Here is a 23,090-nt window from a genome sequence, read left to right on the forward strand (position 1 = left end):
ACATCAATTCCGAACAATCCAGCAGTAAGTAGGTAGGTAGGAGAAAATAAACAAACTGTAAACGATCAACAAAAAGTCCTTATACTAGAGTAGCTAAAGTAACACCCTCCCAAACTACTTAGATTAAAAGTTTGCTGTGTGTTTGAGTTTAAGGATACCCAACTAAGATAAAAAAGTATTGGCTACACAAATATTATCAGTCTAAGTACTGCATCATTTTTCTATAGAACGAGACTACCAAACTTCTGCCAAGAGCCTGATAATACCGTAACTTACCATAAATTTTTGCAGTGACTGAAATACTTTCCTCCGGAAATATTTAAGATCTACAGGACTGTCGACTGAAGTGTGGGGGGATCTTCATGGTGCAGTTGTGTAAGATCATGCAGGGTATTACATATGTGCATTTATGCAGAGCCACATTAATGCCATGAGCCGCTTTCTGTCTAACTCCCACAATTTGTATTAAGGGACCACACTTAATGATGGCACTGTAATTGAGTTGAAGCACTGTCATTTTCAAGGATGTTAAAACTTTACTTCAAAAGCCCACAGGGAAGTCTATTGTAAATACTTCTCCCATACCATTAAAAAATCCCTCTCAAATTAAATGTGTCAAAAGGAAAAAACATTGTTTGTGAACTTCAAACATTATCTTTTACTTAATTCATAAAAAAAAGTTAATTTATGAAGAGGTAATGAGATATAGAGAAATACTGGTCCATTTGCTTTGTTTTCTTTCATGGGCTGAAAATACATGATTATCTAAGAGACAATATTAAAGACAAAAGAGCAAACTATCCTGATGCGAAGAAAAGCTCAGAAGAAGAATAAAGGACCAATATGCCTCCATCAGGAGCTCTTTAATGACCTGAAGATCAAAAAGGAAACATACAAAAAGTGGAAACATCGACAGATTGCTAAGGAGGAGTAACAAAAGAATAGCACAAGGATATAGGGACAAAAATCAGAAAGGCTAAGACAAAATGAGTTACACCTGGCAAGGGACATAAAAGACAGTAAGAAGAGTTTCTATAAATACATAAGAAACAAGAGAAAGATGAAGCAAAGTGTAGGTCCTCTACTTAGTGGGGAATGAGAGCTAATAACAGACAACATCAAGAAGGCTGAAGTGTTTAATGAATATTTTAATGCCTTCAGTCATCACTTAAAAGGTTAATTATGACCAGATACTTAACACAATATTAACAAAAGTGGGGGAGAAAGGAAGCTAAAATAAGGAAAGAATGGGTTAAAGAATATTTAGATAAGTTAGATGTATTCAGGGCCTGAAGGAAATCACGCTAGGTTACTCAGAGAACTAGCCAAAGAAATATCAGAACCGCTAGCGATTATCTTTAAGGACTCACAGACAACGGGTGAGGTCCCGTAGGGGACAAAGGGGAACAAAAAGGACCTAGGTAATTTTAGGCCAGTCAGCATAACTTCAATACCTGGAAAGATACTGGAACTAATTATTAAGCAATTTCTATGCACACAGAGGATAATAGGGTTATAAGTTATAGCCAGCCTGGATTTGTCAAGAACAAATCATGCCAAACCAACCTAATATGCTTCTTTGACAGGGTTACTGGCCTAATGGATGGGGGCAAGTTGCAGATATGATACATCTTGATTTTAATAAGGCTTTTAAATAAGTCCCACATGACATTCTCATAAGCAAACTAAGGAAGTGAGGTCTAGATGACCCCCATAAGGTGGGTACACAACTGGTTAAAAAATTACTCCAAGAGTAGTTATCAATCATTTGCTATCAAACTGCGGGAACATATCTAGTAGGATCTTGTAGAGGTCTGTCCTGGGTCTGGTACTAGTCATTATTTTCATTAATGATTTGGAGAATGGAGTGGAGAGTATGCTTATAAAAATTTTGCAAATGATACCAACTTGTGAGGGATTGAAAGCACTTTGGAGGCGAGAATTAGAATTCAAAATGATCTTGACAAATTGGAACATTAGTCTGAAACCAACAAGATTAACTTCAATAAAGACAAGTGTAAAATGTACACTTGGGAAGGAAAAAAAAAATCAAATGAACAACTACAAAAATGGGGAACAACAGGCTAGGTACTTTTGAAAAAGATCTGGGGGTTATAGTGGATCACACATTGACTAAGTCAGTAATGTGATGCAGTTGTGAAAAAGGCTAATACTCTGTGGTGCATTAACAAGAATGTTGTATTAAGACACAGAAGGTAATTGTCCCACTCTACTCACATGTTGAGGCCTCAGCTGGATTACTAAAAAGCAACAGAGGGTCCTGTGGCACCTTTAAGACTAACAGAAGTATTGGAGCATAAGCTTTCGTGGGTGAATGCTCACTTCATCAGACGCGAAAGACTTGCATCTGATGAAGTGGGCATTCACCCATGAAAGCTTATGCTCCAATACTTCTGTTAGTCTTAAAGGTGCCACAGGACCCTCTCTTGCTTTTTACAGATTCAGACTAACACGGCTACCCCTGTGTAGCTGGACTACTGTGTCCAGTTCTGGGCACCACACTTTAAGAAGGAAGTGGAAAAACTGGAAAGGGTCTAGAGGACAGCAACAAAAATGATAAAAGGTTTAGAAAACCTTATCTTTGAGGAAAGATTAAAAAAAAGGGGGCACGTTTAGTTTTGAGAAAGGAAGCCTGAGGGGTGATCTGATGACAGTCTTCAAATATGTTATGGACTGTTATAACAACGATGGCTATCAACTGTTCTGTGTCCCACTGAAAGTAGAACAAGTAGTAATGGGCTTAATCTGCAGCAAGACAAATTTATGTTAGATACAAGGAAAAACTTTCTAACTATAAAGATAGTTAAGCACTGGAATAGGCTTCCCTGGGAGGTTGTGGAATCCGTCATTGGAGGTTTTAAGGACAGGTTAGACACACACTTGTCAGGAATAGTCTAACTATACTTGGTCTTGTTACAGCACAGGGGACTGGACGACATGACCTCCTGAGATCACTTCCTGCCCTACATTTTTCTGTGATTCTATGTGAAATATAATTTAGAAATATCCAGTTCATAACTGTTTATATCTGACATTATGGTCTCTGTATGTTCAGAGTATGACACTAAGCATCTAAATTCTCTTGGTATTACCTCAAATATAAATTTGGAAACACACTCTACAAATCCTTAAATTTTGCCTACAGATTAAATGGAGAGGGAAATAGATGCTATTTCAAAGAAAGTTTCAATGTTCGGTTCAGATCCATTAAGCCCACTTACATGTGTGAATATTATATAAAGTTGTTTTTTCCCACCTCTACATGTTTAAATTTCCAATTTTGTAAAAGTGATCAAATTAAGGACTTATTATTACTGGACCAAGATATAGATTAGTGCTCACTCGTGATCTTCACCCTTGTGCCAATTAAACCCTGCATTAAGGATTTAAGCTCCGAGTAAGACTGTGTGGGCTCACTCCTACTGTGAGCACAACTTCCAAGCACATTAGAAGGTAAATGTACTGTGTAATACTTCTTAAGCTCTCAATCTCTTCTCTCTCATTGGAATACAAAATAAACAAAGCAAAGTAACCTGTTCAATATTCAGAACGAAACCAAAGCATCTAACATGGAGTGACAATTCCTGGATTTAGAAAATTAAGAATTCCTTAGTCTCATTAAATACAAAGACTGTTTAACTCAAAACGAAAGCTATGGGCAAATCTTTGTAGACGGCCATCATTATGTATTAATGTTATCTTTATATTTTAAGGCAACAAAAACTGTAGATGTTTCAAACTTTGTATTCTGGTATATTCAAGTCATGAGAGGAAGAATGCTCGGAACTTCAGCAAGGTTTTAAAGCTGATTTTGTAACTCAAACGACTTAAATATTTTTTAAAATCAGGGATGAATCCAAGCATAAGTTTCAGTCTAGCAAGAATTTTTAGGCCAGAATTATTTGTGACTGAAGACAGTGGTTTATATATCATGAAAGTGTCATCTTGCACTAAAAAACAATGTTAGCATATTGCCCCAAGTGGCTAAAATTAACTGCATATGCAAGCTTTAATTTTCACACACATTAGCGGCAATCAAGATTCAATGTTTTTATTGTATGTTGCATACTTCATGTTTTTCAAAGGCCTAAATAATTTATGAAACATCCCTTTCATACATTATAACTAACAAGCTTTATCACAGCTTTAAAAACCCTTAAAACTCATTTATTATGAGCACTAAATATTTAAAATAGGTAGATTTAAATATAATTATGTTTTAATACTTTTGCAAAATGAAAGCTCCAGGCTTTGTTTATATTCTCAATACACAAAACAAACTTACTGTAGGATAGTAAATTTGCATTTCACTGCTAAAGCACAAGCATTATGATATACTATAGTGCACAACTTAGGCATGTTACAAAAAAATTTAATGTTGGTAACTACAGTTGATTTATTGAATTTTTTTAATAAAACAACTTATTTTTCCCCAAGACAACTGCTATACAGAAGAAAATCGCTTCTCAAACATGGTCTGTCTTTCAGATATAGTAAAAAACTCACAACATACAAGATTTGTATTTTAGAACAAGTAATCAATCTGCAAAATGTTACACATCAATAAGGCACCTATACTTTACAGCGGTCAAAACAAAATGAAAATATCTCCCAAAATATATATTTTGGATCTGTGTAAACAAAGCTTATTTTTATTGCTTCCTTTCATTCAAGAGAAAAATATACACCCAACAAAGACCAAAAGTGATCCTGGTGCTCTGATTTTTAAGCTACTATAACCAGATTATATGTAGTAAGAAGACAAAACCCAATACAACAACCATGAATTTAATGTTTTTGAAAGATGTCATAATTGTTAATTATTCTTGATGTGAAAGGTAAGGTTAAAAATACCCACAAAAGTTGATGCCATTTTACTGAATGAAAAAGAATGTATTATGAAAATAAACATCCATCTGGTTTCCTAATAATAAATATAAAGACTTGGTTATTTTAACATACTGCAACACAGGAAGTATTACTGTAATGTTGACTTTATCAATCAGTAGTTTTTAAATCTCTCTCTCCTCATTGAGGTTTGAATCTTCTACCTTGTCAGCTGTCCAACAACTTTTAAGAGGGTCTTATTTTCCTGCTTTAATTGCTCATTTTCATCCTCGATATCATCTAGGTCCTTTGGGGGAAAAAATAAAAACATTTGTCAGGATGCAAAAATGGATTCTTAAACTAGTAATTTAAAAGTCCTGGAATTTAAGAGATCAGTACATGAAACCAAGAGATTATAGGGCAAAGACAGAGGAAGAGTTAGTTTCACAGCATCTATATTTAAAAGGGCTAATGAAGCAAAGCAAAAATTGCTAAAAATTCACATATTTCCAATGCTACTGTCAGGACAAAACATTCATTTCACATTCCCAGGTGACAAGCTTCTTTTCAAAATAAATATATAATCAAAAACTGACGGTCAGGAAATTAATAGTAAGAAGCCACTTGGCACGTGCCCATGTTACTTCATATTTGCAAAATACAGGGGCTTTCGCGCACCACAGTGCACTAGTAGCCTACTGACATACACACACACAGTTTATTAGCATAGGACAGCACATTAAATTTTATGTATTTTTTTAAAATATAAGTTTGTCGTCAGAGGCTTATGAAAAGTATGTTAGCACACTTTCAATTCTCATTTTCTATTTGAAAAAATAGTTGAAAAGCCATATCTTGCCCTTGTCAGAGTTCTGATTATAGCTAGATGGCTTGAAAATTAGAAGTCCAATTTATTTTTTTCAACAGAAGGCGAGTGTAAGGGGACCAGAGAACAGCAGGGTTGATAAAAAAAGGGGCATCCTATTCTGCTTCCGTCTTTCCTTCCCTCTTCACCCAATATTCTGCCTGCTATTCCCCCATCTCTCTCCCCAGCTTGCCTCTTATTCCTCCTTTGCTTCTTCACTTCTGCTCCCACAGTGACGTTTAACTGAAAAGCAGCACAGCTGCTATGGTCGGCAGTGCTGTAGAAGAAGGGAAAAGAAGAAGAGAAGTGGAAGGAGAAGGGGAAAAGGTAGAAAAGTAACCTGGTGAGAGGTAAAAAGAGGTGGATGGTGGAAGTTTGGAGGAGAAAAACCAGAGATGGGGAATTAGGGTTTTCAGCTTCCTTTGCAATGAAAGTGTGTAAAATCCCCACCATAGTTATGTCAGATGGGAGGGGGAGGGGAAAAAAGTGGTGAAAGTTTATCCACTCCCCCATTCCCTTACTTTTGAAACACACACTTAACAAAATGATCATATGAATTTGCCTGTTTCTTTTGGTGGGGGCATCCCAGAAGTGCACCTTTGGGAGTAGGTGCTTAGGTGTGCCATCAGTATAAAGCTCCAGCCTGCCAACCAAAACATGGCTTTGGCAATCAGTGCTCAAAGCCACACTGCAGTACCTTTGCAGTTACTCTTTTGTCCTATGTAGCATGCAATACAGAGATTAGCAGCAGAACATTTTACGTGCCTAACAAAAATACAAACAGTTTAGAGATGTTATATCAAAATACAGCTGGCTTTCTGGAACAGATTGTACTTAATTGTTCTGAAGACACAGATGAACCAAACATTTAATCATGATATATAAATATGGTAATTTGTATTTAGAGGTAAAAACAGTGCATGAACACATAGTACCTTATTTTAACTAACCATTGTAGGCTTTGCTTTTTCTTTTGCAAAGTCCATGTCAGCAACAGATGTAGTGGGAACAAACAGTTGTAGGGAATAATGAAACGGCACCTTTTCAATAAAATGGTTGAAGTGCAGCTTTCCGTAATCATAATTTTATGCTTATTTTTGAAGCTAACTCAGCAAATTATGTACTATAACTAAATGGTAGATGACTCCATTACACTGAAACAACTGTTTAAAAGCCTTTGGACAAAAATATTTCAGAGTTACTCAAAAATTAGATAATATATAAAAGACTTTGTGGAATGTTTATGCTACAAAAATAACATTCCAAAGATTACTGTAAGTATGGGCTACTTGAATACAATCCAGTAATAACAACTGACTGTAGTTTAAATATCTAAAGAAATAATAATAATGGATGCATACATGTAAGTGACTTTTACCACTTTAGATTTAAAAAATTACATTATTAATTTAATACTGTTTATTATAAAAACTACAATGGCAGAGAAGTGTAGGCTTCAGATACCGAAATGACAGATGACTAAACAACTGATACTTTAATCAGAGTGCAAATGTTCTCTGAATATATTCTCTCCAAACACACATTTAACTACAGTGACTCCCCAGTGAGGTCACAGATGACCAACTCTAAACTACTCCAAAGTTGAACTAAGTCAACAAACAGTTTAATATCTTCAGATGCCTTTCCTTTCAGACAGCTGGGAACTTTATGTACACATTCTCCCTTTCTTTTAAAAGGTAGCAAAGTTCATCGAATAGCTCAGCCATTGAACTGAGACAACTCCATTTATGGCACAAGGTTTTTGCGGGGTTCTCAATGCAAAAGGATCTCTTGTTCTAGAAGCTTCTCCGTAATCTGCTGCCTGGTTTTAGTAAAAATCTTTCAAGTAAAAAGTTATTTAACCTAATTTACTTAGAAGGGACACAACTTAAGAAGTTTTCTAGATTCGTTAAAAAAACAAGTTACAAAAGTGAAGATTTACTTACCACTGACTAGAGTCCTTGAACAGCCTTTGTATACCCACACTAATGGGGGACACATCACTGGTGCAGCAGGACCAGCAGAAACCTCTAGAAGTGGTGCCTAGAAGTTGGAGTGCGAGCCTATGCCCGTTGGCAGCTCTGAGTGTTCCGAGAGCTAGACTATAAAAGGGGGCATCATAACAGCTTCAGTTCTTTTCACCACAAATCGACCGCCTAGTAAATAGCAACAGGACTCTAAGGAAAAAGGGGAAGGTGGAGGAATAGCTTGAATGTCCAGAGGCATAATTAGAAGAACTCTATCTATTTGTAAGGAACCTTCAGTACTTCTGTGAGTGGGCCTCTGCTAAACTCCCGTTAGCGGGAATGTATAAACAGTGCATCCTCTTTTCAGAAGAGTGGGATGAGGCTGACTAGCTAAGGAGTAATTGTAGTACTGATCTCCCAAATTGGGATTCTGAACCTAATGCCAGGTCCATTGCATAATGTTCTGTGAATGGGTGGATTGAGCTCTAAGAGGCAGTTCTAAAGATCTCAGCTATTATGTTATGCCTCAGATAAGCCATAGAGCCCACTCATCTAGTGCTAAGGCAACCTCTCAGTCCCTCTGGCACAGGGACATTAGCCTTCCCCAATACACAGCCTGATCCAATTGGTCAGGCATTAGGTTGTAGTGGCCTTTTACCAGAAAACACAAATGTAACCAGGGCCGGCTCCAGGCACCAGCAAGCAGGTGCTTGGGGCGGCCAAGGGAGAGGGACGGCACACCGGGCTCTTCGGTGGCGGGTCCCTCACTCCCTCTCAGAGGAGAAGGAACAGCCGCTGAAAACTGAAGCGGCGGCGGTAGTGCCACAGATCGCGATCGCGGCTTTTTTTTTTTTTTTTTTTGCGCTGCTTGGGGCAGCAAAAACCCTGGAGCCGGCCCTGAATGTAACCTCAGCAACCTTCTATAGTCTTTTGACCTACATATATGAAAGGCTACAATCCGCAACCTCACCTCCTGGGGATATGAGTGTGGTTTTGGAAGAAATACTATTAGATTCAAGGTTTGGTTAAGATGAAAGCCAGTTACCATCTTGGTGCATAAATTTAGTTGCCTCTGAAAGAACTATTTTGTCCTCATGGGAGCCCATAAAGGGTGGGGATCAGCAATGAGCATTTGCAGTTCAGAAACTCACAGCTGATGTCATGTCTAAGATAAAGACGGTCTTGATGAAGAGATGGGAAAGGGAACATTCTTCCCTGGGTTCAAAGGAGAATGCATCAGAGTGTCACACCTCACTGAATCCTTTAGTGATTATTCATGCTAGTCTTGCTGATTCCTGCTCATGTGGCCAGCAAGCATGTTGTCCTTTCCTGCCAGATGGGCAGCCACAGGATAAGAGAGAGAGGCGATGCATCAATGTCATAGGATATTGCTTCCCTTCACTGCTGGGTGGAGGGAATCCTTCCCTCCCCTTTTTATTGACATAAAACATTGTTATGGTATTGTGGGTGACAGATTGAAAAGGTCCCTGCAGAGTTATAAGTGGCTAATTTAGTAATGGCAACCTCACTGGGGATGATTTGTTGGTTTTATGGTTTTCAAAAAAAAAAAAAAAAAAGAGAGAGACTGAAGGGGGCTACAGAACTGGAAACAGAAACTTGAGAAGTTTTCACTCCCATATCTGCAGTCCTAACTTTTACCCTGGAACCATGATGAAATGTCTCTCTCTTAGGAAAGGAAGCCATCCCTGTGTATCTGTTTTATGCTTCTGTCCCTTGTGTGTAAGGGTCAAAGAGAGAGAACTGAATCCCAGTTGCAATCAGGGCCGCCTTTAGGCCGATTCCCCAGAATCGGGCCCCGCGCTTAAGAGGGCCCCGCGCCTTAGGCGCCTTTTAAATTTTTTTTTACTCATCCGGCGGCGGTCCGCTCTGGGTCTTCGGCGGCACTTCGGTGGCAGCTGGTCTGCTCCGGGTCTTTGGCGGTGGGGGGGGGGGGGAGTAGGGGGGTGTCCTTCAGTGCCGCAGAAGACGCGGAGCGGACCCCCTGCCGCCGAAGACCAGACCGCCGCCGGGTATTCGAATCAGGCCCCGCAGGTCCTAAAGCCGGCCCTGGTTGCAATTCTCCCTCAACCGGATCCAATACCAGGTTTGAGGGCCATTCATGGCCTGGGACCAGAACTGAAATGGGAGCCATGGATCTGCAATGGCCATCAACTGGGGCGCTGGGAAAGACTGATTCCCTATACTCTGAAGGAACTGCTGAAGCTTTCAAACAAGGCTTGGTCAATGGAATGAGCCAGTAGATGGAGGTGGTCAGATTCATACGTGATGGATCCATGACTATTAACACCTTTAGGCTTAGGTCTACACCCAGAAGCCAACATCTTAACAGGCCAGTTCCTTTCTAGCAGTCAGATATGCATGTCATAAGATCCTTATCAGCTTTAAATATGGCTCCATGTATGGAGACAGATACCTGAGAAGCAATTTGGCCAGGTCTCTTAGTCCTTAGGAAGGGCATTAGGACCTGAGGAACACCTCTCGAAACTTAAAGCATTCAAGGAACCAGGAGTATCTGAAGCAAACATCTTTCCCATTAGAGCCTCTAGTAGGAAGACTGCCTACAACCAGTTCTGTAGCTCCTTCCTAGCCTTTTGGGTGAAACTCTTGCAGACAGACCACCTAGGTGGGGGATAACATTCCCATAGAAAGTTCAGACACAGTCTCTGGGTATCTGAAACCAGGAAGGAGGCAGGAGTAGAGGGGCACCTCTCAAACTTTGGTCTCTTAGCTTTGGAATCTACCCTCATGAGTATGGGAATGTGCAATAGGATGCAGAAGATCCCTAAAGGCCCAAAATATTCCTAAAAACTATCTAAATTACTGATACTCACTGGAACTAAAGTTTTATTTAAACTACAATAAATTTGTCTAAGAAAAGTATTTGAAAATCAAGTTTCCAGAGAACTGAGTCAAAGTGTCAGCAGAGAGGATCAGGAGCCTCATTATTGTGATTGGAAGGAACTAAAATGGTTAAGCCCGGCCCTACCCATTTTTATAGCCTCTCAGAACATTCAGAGCAGCAAGGGGGAACATGCAGGCACTGTAGTGGGCATTGCGTCTAGACGTTTCCTCTGGTCCAGTTGTAACCCTGGCACTTTACTGGGAATGGGCAGAGGCCACTTCAAGAAAGAAGTCTATTAAATCTTAGCTGAAAAGTCAAACACAAAATAAATGCCTAATTCCCTCCTTACCTTGTCCTGGAAAATACAGGGAGGGTGGGGAAGAAGAGAAGAGATGGAAGAATTTGGAAGCTTTTCTCATCCTTGTGTAATACATGTACTTACTCTGTTTAATAAATCAATTTCTTCCTTCAATTTCCCAATCTGTTCCTCTTTGTCCTGTGTCATCCTCAATAATCTTACATTTTCTTGCCTCTCCTTGGCTAGTTCCTATAAAAGACACAAATTAACAGTCTCAAACTGAATGTTCTTCCAGCACTCCTAAAAATTAAATTTGAAAAAGGACAGTTTTAATATACTGTAATTAGGAAAATTTTGCTTCTTACCTGAAATTTCCTTTCTTCAGATAGCTAGGCCCACAAATCCTGCAGTGTGTCTTCAAGCCCTTGTAGCTCAAGGAGGCCAAGCAGACCTGTTAGTCACAGGTCTAGGGCAAAATTCTGCCCCTGAAGAGCCCACCAGTGCGATGACCTCCAAAGCTGACCTATTAACTGATTAATTTCTAACTTAAGCCCTGATCCTATAGTGAGTTCTGAAACAGGGCCCAAATTGGATATTAAAATCAAAATATCAACTCCTAAAGTAATCACACTGGTGGGCTTTTCAGAGGCAGAATTTTGCTCCGATGTATGACTAAGGTCTACTTGGCCTCCTTGACCTATAAGAGCCTGAAGACCCACCCATGGGCCTGGATACAAAGGTGTATGAAACATGTGTCATACATGAGGCTTCAGTTACTGAAGAAGTTATTCAAATTCCTCCCCCATCTCTTGCTATCCTTTTGGTAGTTTGACTGGTTTGGGAGGAAGCCAGTTTTGGAAGGGAGAGATTACAAGGCAATTTCAGTTAACTCAAGGATTCCGTAATTCCTAAAAATATATATAAAGGCTTCCTGGTGTTTTACTCCCATCCTTTTTAGAAGGAAGATCTCCCCCAAACAATATTTTTATTTAGCAACTTTCATCTACAAGGATTCAAGAGTATTTGGTAGGTTATATTACAAGGATCACTTCAGAGGGAGCACGGAACATCAGGAATATGACAGATCAATGGCTCAGGAAAACATCTGTAAGGGATTAGGGTTTAGGTTATGTTTCAGTGCCTGAGAGGAGAACAGGAGATGGTTGGTTCTCTGATCAAATCACCTTTAGCCTTGGTATTATTCCCTGGTTGGGCAAATGGCAATTTAGTATTTGTAATAATACAAATTTCACATTCTTCTCAGACAATCTGATTCTGTATGCATATTGGTATTCACAATAAATTATTGCTACTTTTTATTAAAAATTTAGGACCATTGCTTAATATTTTTGTAATACTGACCACCCCCAGTCATCATCAGCGATCAAACCTGGGACCTCTTGAGCTTATTGCATGAACCTCTACTGTCTGAGCTAAAACACACATCTCTTAGCCAAGACTGTAGCAGGCTCATCAATCTCTACCTGGCCAAGCCACCACTAGAGAGGGACAGAGTTCCACACCGAGTTGGCATGGCACTAGTATCTCCTCATGGAATTTATAAGGTATTTTATTTTGAAACTAACATTGGGCATAAGTTAAATTTGTATTTACCCTTTCAAGTTCTTCAATCCTCTTTTCCAAAGCACTGCTTGGTACAGAATTCCCAGAAGAATTTGCATCCCTGCTGTATCTGCTATATCCTGTCCTGTCTGTTCGGGAATATCGATTTGGACCATCATCTTCAGGTGCATTAGTTGCACTGTGAAGTAAAGATTAAACTTTATTAATATGCCTAGTGTAAAAAATAGGTTTTAGTAAATATTTCCTGTGTCCCTTATATTTTTCTCCTAGTGCCAATACATTCATGTAAAATTGACTTATTCATATTGTAAATGACCACTACTTCAAGACAACATGGATAAAACTTAATTTTCTTACCTGTAATTTTGTCTTCTCTGAGAAACAAAATCAGTTGCTCGGTCAGACCTGCAATTTCTGGGTTTTACTGTCTCTAACTGGATTTTCTTTTCTTGTCTCTAAGGCAGGACAGCGGTACCTGTTTCCCAACACCCCCAATGCAATCTGCCTCTCATTGCTCTATATAGAACTGCACAGCTGTTGCTCCAAAGTCCCTGAGTTTCTAGGAACTCAGGTTAATTCCTTCAAGGGATGCATGGGATCCAGGAGGAGGGTGGGAGAATAAGTATTTATATCCCTTGGCAGGCACATAGTATTTTTCTCTGCCCAATTTGAGGTGGGAGGAAGAGAAAATGGATCTGCCATAGGGACCTGACAGGATCCATAATGGTCCTGTTGAGGGGTAGGGTCACCTTTTATATGCTCTCTTAGTCGTCTCTTTCCAAGCTGAAAATTCCCAGTCTTTTTAATCTCACCTCATATGGAATCATTTTTGACCCAGACCCTGAATCATTTTTGTTGCTCTTCTCTGTATCTTTTCCAATTCTAATATATCTTTTTTGAGATGGGATGACCAGAACTGCAGGCAGTATTCAAGGTGTGGGTGTACCATTAATTTATATAGCGGCATTGTTATATTTACTGGATTATCTATCCCAGCGGTTCTCAAACTGTGGGTCGGGACCCCAAAGTGGGTCACAACCTGTTTTAATGGGGTTGCCAGGGCTGGCGTTAGACTTGCTGGGGCCCAGGTCCGAAGCCCAACCCCAAGCCCAACTGCCCGGGACTCTGACACTCTGACCTTGGCTTCAGCTCCTGGTGGTGAGGCTCAGGCTTCAGCTTCAGCCCTGAGTGACAGGGCTCGGGCTATAGGCACTCTCCCCCCCCCCCCCCCCGGGGCCTAAAACCCTTGGGCTTCGACTTTGCTGCTCCCGCCTGGGGTGGCGGAGCTTGAGCTTTGCCCCCCCCCCGCCCTGGTTGGTGGGGCTCAGGCTTTGGCTTTGCCCCCCAACACACACACACACACACACACACACACTGGGGGCGGTGGGGCTCAGGCGGGCTCAGACTTCAGCCTCCTCTTCCGGGGTCATGTAGTAATTTTTGTTGTCAGAAGGGGGTCACAGTACAATGAAGTTTGAGAACCCCTGATCTATCCCTTTCCTAATTGTTTCTAACATTCTGTTAGCTTTTTTGACTGCTGTCACACATTGAGCAGATGTATGCAGAGAACTATCCACAGTGACTCCACTGTCTCTTTCTTGAGCAGTAACAGCTAATTTAGACCCCATCACTCCCTATGTATAGTTGGGATTATGTTTTCAATGTGCGCTACTTTGCATTTATCAACATTGAATTTCATCTGCCATTGTTGCCCAGTCATCCAGTTTTGAGAGATCACTTTGTAATTCTTCATAGTTCTTTGAACTTTTATATCCTGAGTAATTTTGTATTATCTGCAAATTTTGCCACCTCACTGCTTACGCCTTTTTCCAGATCATTTATGAAAATGTTGAACAGCATTGGTCCCAATAAGAATCCCTGGGGGACACCACTATGAGAGGACCTTCCTTCTTATCCCATGAGTGCTTATTTTGCTTAAGAGCCTTTGGTGAGGGACCTGGTCAAAGGCTTTCTGAAAGTCTAAGTACACTGTATCCACTGGATCCCCTTGTCCACGTTTACTGACCTCCTCAAAGAATTCTAATAAATCGGTGAAGCATGATTTCCCTTTACAAAAGCCATGTTGACTCTTCCCCAACAAATCACATTCGTCTCTCTGTCTGATAATTCTGTTCTTTACTATCGTTTCAATCAATCTGCCTGGTACTGAAGTTAGGCTTACTGGCCTATAATCACCAGGATCGCCTCTGCAGCCTTTTAAAAAAAAAATCGGCATTATATTAGCTACTGTCCAGTCATCTGATACAGAGGCTGATTTAAGCAATAGGTTACATACCACAATCCGTAGTTCAGCAATTTCATATCAGGTCCTGGTGACTTATTGCTGTTTAATTTATCATTTTGTTCCAAAACCTCCTCTATTGACCCCTCAATCCGGGGCAGTTCCTCAGATTTGTCACCTAAAAAGACTGACTCAGGTGTGGGAATCTTCTTAACATCCTCTGCACTGAAGACCAAAGCAAAGAATTCATTTAGCTTCTCCACAATGGCCGTATCTTCCTTAAGTGCTCCTTTAGCATCCATTGGCCCCACTGATTATTTGGCAGGCTTCCTGCTTCTAATGTACTTAATTCATTTGCTGTTAGTTTTTGAGTCTTTTGCTAGCTGCTCTTCAAATTCTTTTTTGGCCTGCCTAATTATACTTTTACACTTCATTTGCCAGAATTTATGTTCCTTTCTGTTTTCCTCAGTAGGATCTGACTTACAATTTTTAAAGAATGCCTTTTTGCCTCTGCTTCCTTTACTTCATTGTTTAGCCATAGTGGCACTTTTTTGGTTCTCTGACTGTATTTTCTAATTTGAGGTATACATTTAATTTGAACCTCTATAGCAGTGTTTAAAAAATATTTTCCATGCAGTTTACAGGCATTTCACTTTTGTGACTAACAATTTCCATTTAACTCACTTCTTCATTTTTGTGTAGTTCCCCTTTCTGAAGTTAAATGCCACTGTGGTCAGCTTCTTTGGTGTTTTCTCTCCCACAGGACGTGAAATTTAATTATATTATGGTCACTATTACTGAGCAGTTCAACTATATTCACCTCTTGGATCAGATCCTGTGCTCCACTTAGGATTAAATCAAGAATTGCCTCTCCCTTTGTGGGTTCCAAGAAGCAGTCATTAATGGTGTCTAGAAACTTTATCTATGCATTCCATCCTGAGATGACATGTACTCAGTTAATGTGCGGATAGCTGAAATATTATTATTGAGTTTTCTTTTTTTATAGCCTCTCTAATCTCTCAGAGCATTTCACAATAACCATCCTGGTAAAGTGGTTGGTAGTATATTCCTACTACTATATTCTTATATTCCTATATAAGAATATAGCAGTGTGTATATAATATAGTACATTGTAAGTGTGGGTGTATATTTAAGTCTATAGCAGTTGCTTCACAAGTGTTCCTGGCTTTGGCTTTAAATCAAACAGTTTTAAGCTGGAATCAATTGAAAATAAAGACGTGTAAACTTCTGTGCTATTACACTATCAGATTTGCAAGTGTATATGAAAATGAAAGAACAGACCACAATCTCAGTCCAAGCACAGTATTTGTTAGTCTACATGGAGTATACAATTTTCACTCCAAATCAATTCTTTAACTTTTTTAGTTTGTTCTATTAGGGGGGAAAAAGCTCTTTTGAAAGCATTTTATTAGCCAATGTGTAACAAAATTCCTGATACCCAGTTTAAAAATCTTTAATAGTGTTAAAAGAAAATGTCAAAGTCTTCTGAAATACCAATATTAAAAAAACCCAATCTATTTAAAAGCCAAGCAAGGTGGTTTTACTTTAAAAAGGAGGGTCTCACAAGAGAGTCATCATCAAAAACTAGAGTTTTCATAAATGTGTGTTAAGATGGGAAACTCATATCTCAACCTCATACTAGGAGCTTCTTCAAATTAAGATCAGTCACCTAATGAACTAAAGCACCGTTATAGACTCCTTAACAAATGGAAATTGTCAGAGCACAGATCCCCATTGAAACAAAACTCAAGGAGGAAGTGCAACTACATTTTCAGTTATGATTATGAAATTTAGATAATATAAAATATGGCCAATTTTTAAAAGTTACACTGTGAAACATTTTCATATGGGAAATCTCAGATTCAATACTGTCTCTCTTCAAGTTTGAATAAGGGGCAATGTTAAATAACTCCGAAGTAGTCCATAGCTACGTCTCCTCAACCAGGACAGTCATCACCCACAATGCAGACCCTCAAGTAGAAGTTACTGTGAATAGTAAAATATATATAAAAATAAAAATATTTTTGGAAGTTTTCTACGTTTTCAAATATGTTGATTTCAATTACAACACACAATACAGTGTACAGTGCCCACTTTATTTTTTGATTACAAATATTTGCACTGTAAAAAACAAAAGAAATAGTATTTTTCAATTCACCTAATACAAGAACTGTAGTGCATTCTCTTTACCATGAAAGTTGAACTTACAAATGTAGAATTATGTACAAAAAAACCTGCATTCAAAAAGAAAACAATGTAAAACTTTAGAGCCTACAAGTCCACTCAGTCCTACTTCTTGTTCTGCCAATTGCTCAGACAAACAAGTTTGTTTACATTTGCAGGAGATAATGCTGCCTGCTTCTTGTTTACAATGTCACATGAAAGTGAGAACAGGCGTTTGCATGGCACTGTTGTAGCTAGTGTCGTAAGATATTTACATGCCACATGCACTAAAGATTCATATGTCCCTTCATGCTTCAACCACCATTCCAGGGGACATGCATCCATGCTGATGATGGGTTCTGCTTGATAACCATCCAAAGCAGTGTAGACCGATGCATGTTCATTTTCATCATCATGAGTCAGATGCCACCAGCAAAAGGTTGATTTTCTTTTTTGGTGGTTTGGGTTTTATAGTTTCCACAAAGTGTTGCTCTTTTAAGACTTCTAAAAGCATGCTCCACACCTCCACCCTCTCAGATTTTGGAAGGCACTTCAGATCTTAAACCTTGGGTCTAGTGCTGTAGCTATGTTTAGAAATTTCACATTGGTACCTTCTTTGCATTTTGTCAAATTTGCAGTGAAAGTGTTCTTAAAATGAACAAGATGTGCTGGGTCATCATGCGAGACAGCTATAACATGAAATATATGGCAGAATGCGGGTAAAACAGAGCAGGAGACAAACAATTCTCCCCCAAGGAGTTCAGTCACAAATTTAATTAATGCATTATTTTAACAAGCGTCATCAGCATGGAAGCATGTCCTCTGGAATGATGGCCGAAGCATGAAGAGGCATATGAATCTTTAGTGCATCTGACATATATGTTTTGTTTTTGAGTGCAGTTATGTAACAAAAAAACCCTACATTTGTAAGTTGCACTTTCATGATAAAGAGATTGCACTACAGTACTTAGTATTTTTCAATTCACCTCATACATTTATTTTGTTTAGCATTTTTACAGTGCAAATATTTGTAATAAAAAATAATATAAAGTAAGCACTGTACACTTTGTATTCTGTATTGTAACTGAAATAGATATATTTGAAAAGGTAGAAAAACATCCAAAATATTTAATAAATTTCAGTTGGTATTCTATTGTTTAACAGTGTGATTAATTGGGATTAATTTTTTTGAGTTAATCGCATGAGTTAACTGCGATTAATCGACAGCCCTAATATATACACCTCTACCCCGATATAACGCTGTCCTTGGGAGCCAAAAAATCTTACCGCGTTATAGGTGAAACTGCGTTATATCGAACTTGCTTTGATCCGCCAGAGCACGCAGCCCCGCCCCCCCGGAGTGCTGCTTTACCACGTTATATCCAAATTCGTGTTATATCGGGGTAGAGGTGTATATGTGTGTGTAAATAAAAAAACATACACTGAAGAAAGCAAATATTTTGTGATTGGATGGAAGAGTAAATGTATTATATATCTATCTATCACCCCACACACAATCTCAACTGCCAGAGAAGGGCAGCAAAACCTAGTTGGAATCATCTTCCAACAAGAGAATTGCAAATCATAAATCATGTGACTGAAATGAGCATGTGATGCAGGGAACCTAGGATGCGTAAGCAAAGTACCACCACTGTACCATATATTATTTCATTTAAAAACACTTAGAGTCTGTTTAAAATGCTCATTTAACAACCATGCATTTCATAATTTTAGAAAGGCCTTGACAATGTGCAAACCTAGATGGATAAAGTGCAAATTAAAAGCAGGCATAACTTGGCATGAGATGATCTTTTCATGGATATAAATATTGTTATGCTCCAGTATGTGTGAAGTTTCCAAGGCACACTGACACAATTGTAAGGAATTTCCTAGCTTAATGTTATCACCATATTTAGCACTGTTTATTCTTCATTTAGAAGATTTAAAAAAAACAAAAACATATTTCTAGGACCGGATATGCACGTTGCAACACAACAGAACAGAAATATTTTAGATTAACCCCATAAATCCTAGAATATTTGATTTTTAAAAAGATTTACTTTCTACTATTCTACGCTCTGGGTGCCAGGAGGGACTCGGAACACTATAAAACTAACATGCTTAATCTCTAGTCTCATCACTCAACAGTAACCCTTTTGCCAAGACTGGAACAGTATTGACTTGCTTCAGTCAATCATCTTTGACGGTGCTCTTATGTGAAATTTGGAAGAAAGAAACTAGAGAGAGGATTGTTTTCAGTGATAGTGAAAAGGATACTTCAAGGGAAATAAGGTATTTTTAATTGGTAATGTTCTCTTCACATCCTTGCTTTAAAGGAAACCACAAGGATAAATGTTTTCTTGTATTTGACTAGGGTAGTGGAAGAGGAAGGGAGACTTAGACCCACCTCTCAACAGCCCCTACTAACATAGCTGATGTCTATTCATTTAGCCTCAGTAGCAGAGAAGCCAGATAGGAACATCTTCATGAACAGGCAAGTAGAGCCAAGAGCATGGCCTGGCATGCTATAAAGAGAATTTTGAAGTGGCGTTGGAAGAAGAATCATGGAAGAGCTCATATATCAAAGAGGAATCAGATGACATTTTTCACTTAGCTGAAACAGAAAACTGATAGAATTTATTATGCCATCAATTATCTTATGGCCAGTTACTTTGATAGCTGCGCCCCACCAATAGCCACACATGGCGCCCAGGAAAGTAGAGCAGCACTGAGGACCTCTTGAGATCTGGTGGACAGGAAGAAAACCTTTCACAGGGAGAGGAATTTCACAGTCCTATTGTGACTAATATTAGAAAATTTGTGGGAGGGTAGAAGAGTCCCTTTATCAGATAGAAATTAAATTATTTCCTGTCAATCCTATAGGCTTAATCCAAGGCAGTATACCAAGGGTGCAAGGCAATGTCTACCAGAAGCTCTAAATTCCTGCCCTTGCTATTTAAAAAGTGGTTGGTCACTGATAACATTGTCACTATGCAGGATATAATTATGAATAAAACACTTGATTTACTCTTGGTCTCATGAACTATATGAGGCTGCAGAATAATCTCAGCACATAATCTGCAGTTCATGGAATACAGATAGTGGCACCTAACCCTCCTTTGCAAACACGTCTTTCCTCAGAGGTCAACAAAATATGCAGACAATTTACAAAAGATGTAGAGTCTGTGATGGAACACTCTGAAAGTGTAAGAAACAGCATCGGAATGTTTGGTACTTATGTTGTTCTCATGGAGGAGGTTGGCTGCTGTATCTGCAAAATGTAGATCAGCAGAACAATTCTGAATTTTGGGGAGTCTGAGGAGGACTGCTTCAGCACAGGAACAAAATCTCTCTCATTGCAAAGAACTGTCAATTTATTTCTCAGATCAATCTGTGGGAGCAGAGTGCAAGCAGAAGGGAAGAGATATATATCCTCTATTAACTGATTTTCACTCCATTTGGATTACTGAAGTTCTGGATGTGTTTAGGACATTCATTATAGCCAGCCACCAGTGAAATGAAGCTGTCTTTTTCATGGCAGATTAAAAGACACACACTGGCCCCTTTCTATCTTTTGAGAGTTATTAAGGTACTTTTTCAGGAGGGCAAGCCACTGAATACGCTTACATAGAGGATAGTTGTTTAAACACTGTTTACTCAAGAAACAATCTTTGGACTTTAATAACCTTTCACATGATCATCCTGTCCTGAACTTCCTTTTTTGAGAAGATAATCAACAGGGTGATGTGCCAGTTCCAGCTAAACCAGTACTCCATTATTGTTTAATCTTATCAGTTTTAGTTCAGATGAGGGCATAGAACTGAGAGTGTATGGATGATTTACTTCTAGCAATGAACAAACAAACTGGCCATGCTGAGTACTAATCAGCAGCAGCTTTTGATATTGAATATAAGGCATTGTTTACTTGCCTACAAGATTTTGTGGTATCATACAAAATAACACCTTAGAAGGCTCCTGCTTCTCACAGAAAAAGAGGTTACCACAGCAGCTGGAGGCCTTGCAACTAGAACTAATTTCCTTGGTGTCCCACCCAAGTGAAAACGTAACTTCTAGGGAACAATGCTGTGTTTGTTTTGTTTAGCATTGAATTAACTTTTGTGCATGTTTCAATACCTGCAGTTGAAATGTCTTGCTGGCTTGGCAACAGGGAGTATAGTAATTGATATTATAATTTTTCAGAAAGAACATCTGACAGCTTAATTATAGCTGTAGCAAGACTTCTGTTCTTATATCTGAAGGCATATTTGGGCATTAAGTTGAGCAGATCATCATTTGGGTGTCAGACTACAATGCTTGTATGATTCTTTAGCAAACGAGAATGGATTTCGTTGAACACACTAGTCACTGTTATGTTAATAAGGGGAAGTATCTGGCCCAAGTGATAAGATGTTTAATAAAACCCTTGTTACTGTTACAACATTAAATATTTAAGCAGAGTCCAGAGTTTTCTGTAAAGTTATCGCTAGCTACCCCAATTGTAACTACTAAGGTGCCACAAGTACTCCTGTTCTTTTTACTATAATCAAAACCTTTTAACAAACATGGGGGGGGGGGGGGGCTGAATTCACACAAAAGAGGAAAAAAACAACAGGACAGATAGAAAAATACATTTTCTCTGGGTTTTTTTGCTTGCAACCAATAGGGCTGAGAAATTGTAGGCACAGCACTGTATTGTTAGCTACTCAAACCTGGCAACTTATCAACCTCAGGATTTTTAAGGCATTACTTTGAGCTTGTCTCTAAGATCACAAGATCGCAGCAGTATTGCAAGCAGGTGGATATGTCTTGGCTAGCTATGCTGAACTCTTACTAGATGGATGAGAAAAAAGAAGAAAACACTGAGAAGGAAAAACAACACACTAAGGAGAGGGTAAAAGCAGGAGCTTAAGCTCACATCCTAGGTGTTGTTCATGATTTAGCCAAAGCCAACGAAGGTGGTAATATAATCTGGTGCGCTCTCTCTCTGACTTGGCCTGGTTGAGACAAAAGGACCAGGGGTGTTATGCAACACCCTAATGTGGGTTCCAGCAGACAGATGTGAGCACTGCTCCTTCCAATCCAGCTCCCCCACGCACCTCATTGTCCTACTGGCTCTTTCAATTGCTCCCAAATAAGCAGCATCCACAAATGGTGCCAACCTCATCTCATCGAAGTTACCCAATCAAACATACATTAATGTTTCAGCTTTATGTTATGCCAACCCACGATGTTACAGGAGCCTTGAGGACTCCTAATCAATTTTCTTAGCCAGAAACATGACTATTTGGTTCCAGTTTCTCTTTCTAGAATTTTTGCTTTCTTTTATACAGTATATATACAGGTTGGTTGGACTTTTGTTATGTTGGACAACTTAGCATTCAGAACTCTGCACAACATCAGTAGGGGCTACAAGAGGATTAAGAGTGAAAAGATCAGAGTGCATGTGCCCACTCAACTTTCTTCTCTCAGACCCTGCAGAGGACTCCGATATCCCCATCCCATTTTAAAGAAACTCATGGTCTAGCACTATGGTAGCTGCCTCATCCCCAACATAAGACACCTTAATTGAGACTACAAGTCTATTGTGAGGCCCAAACATAACAGTTAAGGGCAGTATTTCAAACCCCACAAAAATAAAGGAAATCCTGATGTTACGAAATATTTTTGTGGTTACATATTTTAGTTTAGTGAGACCCAGGAGCTGAAACTGGTATGGGTGGAAGCTTTTAGTCACTGAAGTAATACATTTAGCAAGAAATTCTAAAAGGCTTTAACATTTCATCCATAGTACTTCCAATTAAGCTCTACTGATTTCTTACAACTTATTTAACATAAGGGTTTTAAAAATGCATTTCAGAGCACAACATACAATCTCTTGGAATTAGAGGGGGCAGTTTCTACCCGCTTCATCTCAGTGTTCAGTACTGTCAAATAAACAAAACCAAGAAGTTGGGCTTCTATTTTATTTGTAAACCATATTGTATCAATTTCCAGTACGGAATAAAAACTACCAGGTGAGCATACCCCACAAGAGTAACTAAGAGTGTGATAAGGGGGCGGTGGGAGGGGAGAACCCTTTTATGGACACCCAGCCAGCCAGTTAGCTATAAAATCTCTCTCAGTAGTTGTTCTCTACTTGCTTTACCTGTTAAGGGTTAAAAAGTCTCCCTGCATAGGTAAAAGGAAGGGAGTGGGCACCTGACCAGAAGAGCCAATGGGAAGGTTAGAACTTTTTAAAA

The 23,090-nt window shown here is 39.1% G+C and overlaps 1 protein-coding gene across 1 annotated transcript in view; it reads right to left on the reverse strand.

Moving 5' to 3' along the window:
• Nucleotides 1-5,068: 5,068 nt before the first annotated feature.
• PAWR (pro-apoptotic WT1 regulator) overlaps nt 5,069-23,090 on the reverse strand; it is a 143,509-nt gene continuing 125,487 nt past the window's right edge. Inside the window, exons 4-6 of the mRNA XM_065423586.1 lie at nt 12,456-12,603; nt 10,986-11,090; nt 5,069-5,155 (exon numbers count right to left, since the gene is read on the reverse strand). Coding sequence (XP_065279658.1) covers nt 5,069-5,155; nt 10,986-11,090; nt 12,456-12,603 — 340 coding nt within the window. The remainder of the gene's footprint in view (nt 5,156-10,985; nt 11,091-12,455; nt 12,604-23,090) is intronic.

Source organism: Emys orbicularis, chromosome 1, assembly GCF_028017835.1.
Source record: "Emys orbicularis isolate rEmyOrb1 chromosome 1, rEmyOrb1.hap1, whole genome shotgun sequence".
In the NCBI taxonomy this organism is placed as follows: Eukaryota; Metazoa; Chordata; order Testudines; family Emydidae; genus Emys; species Emys orbicularis.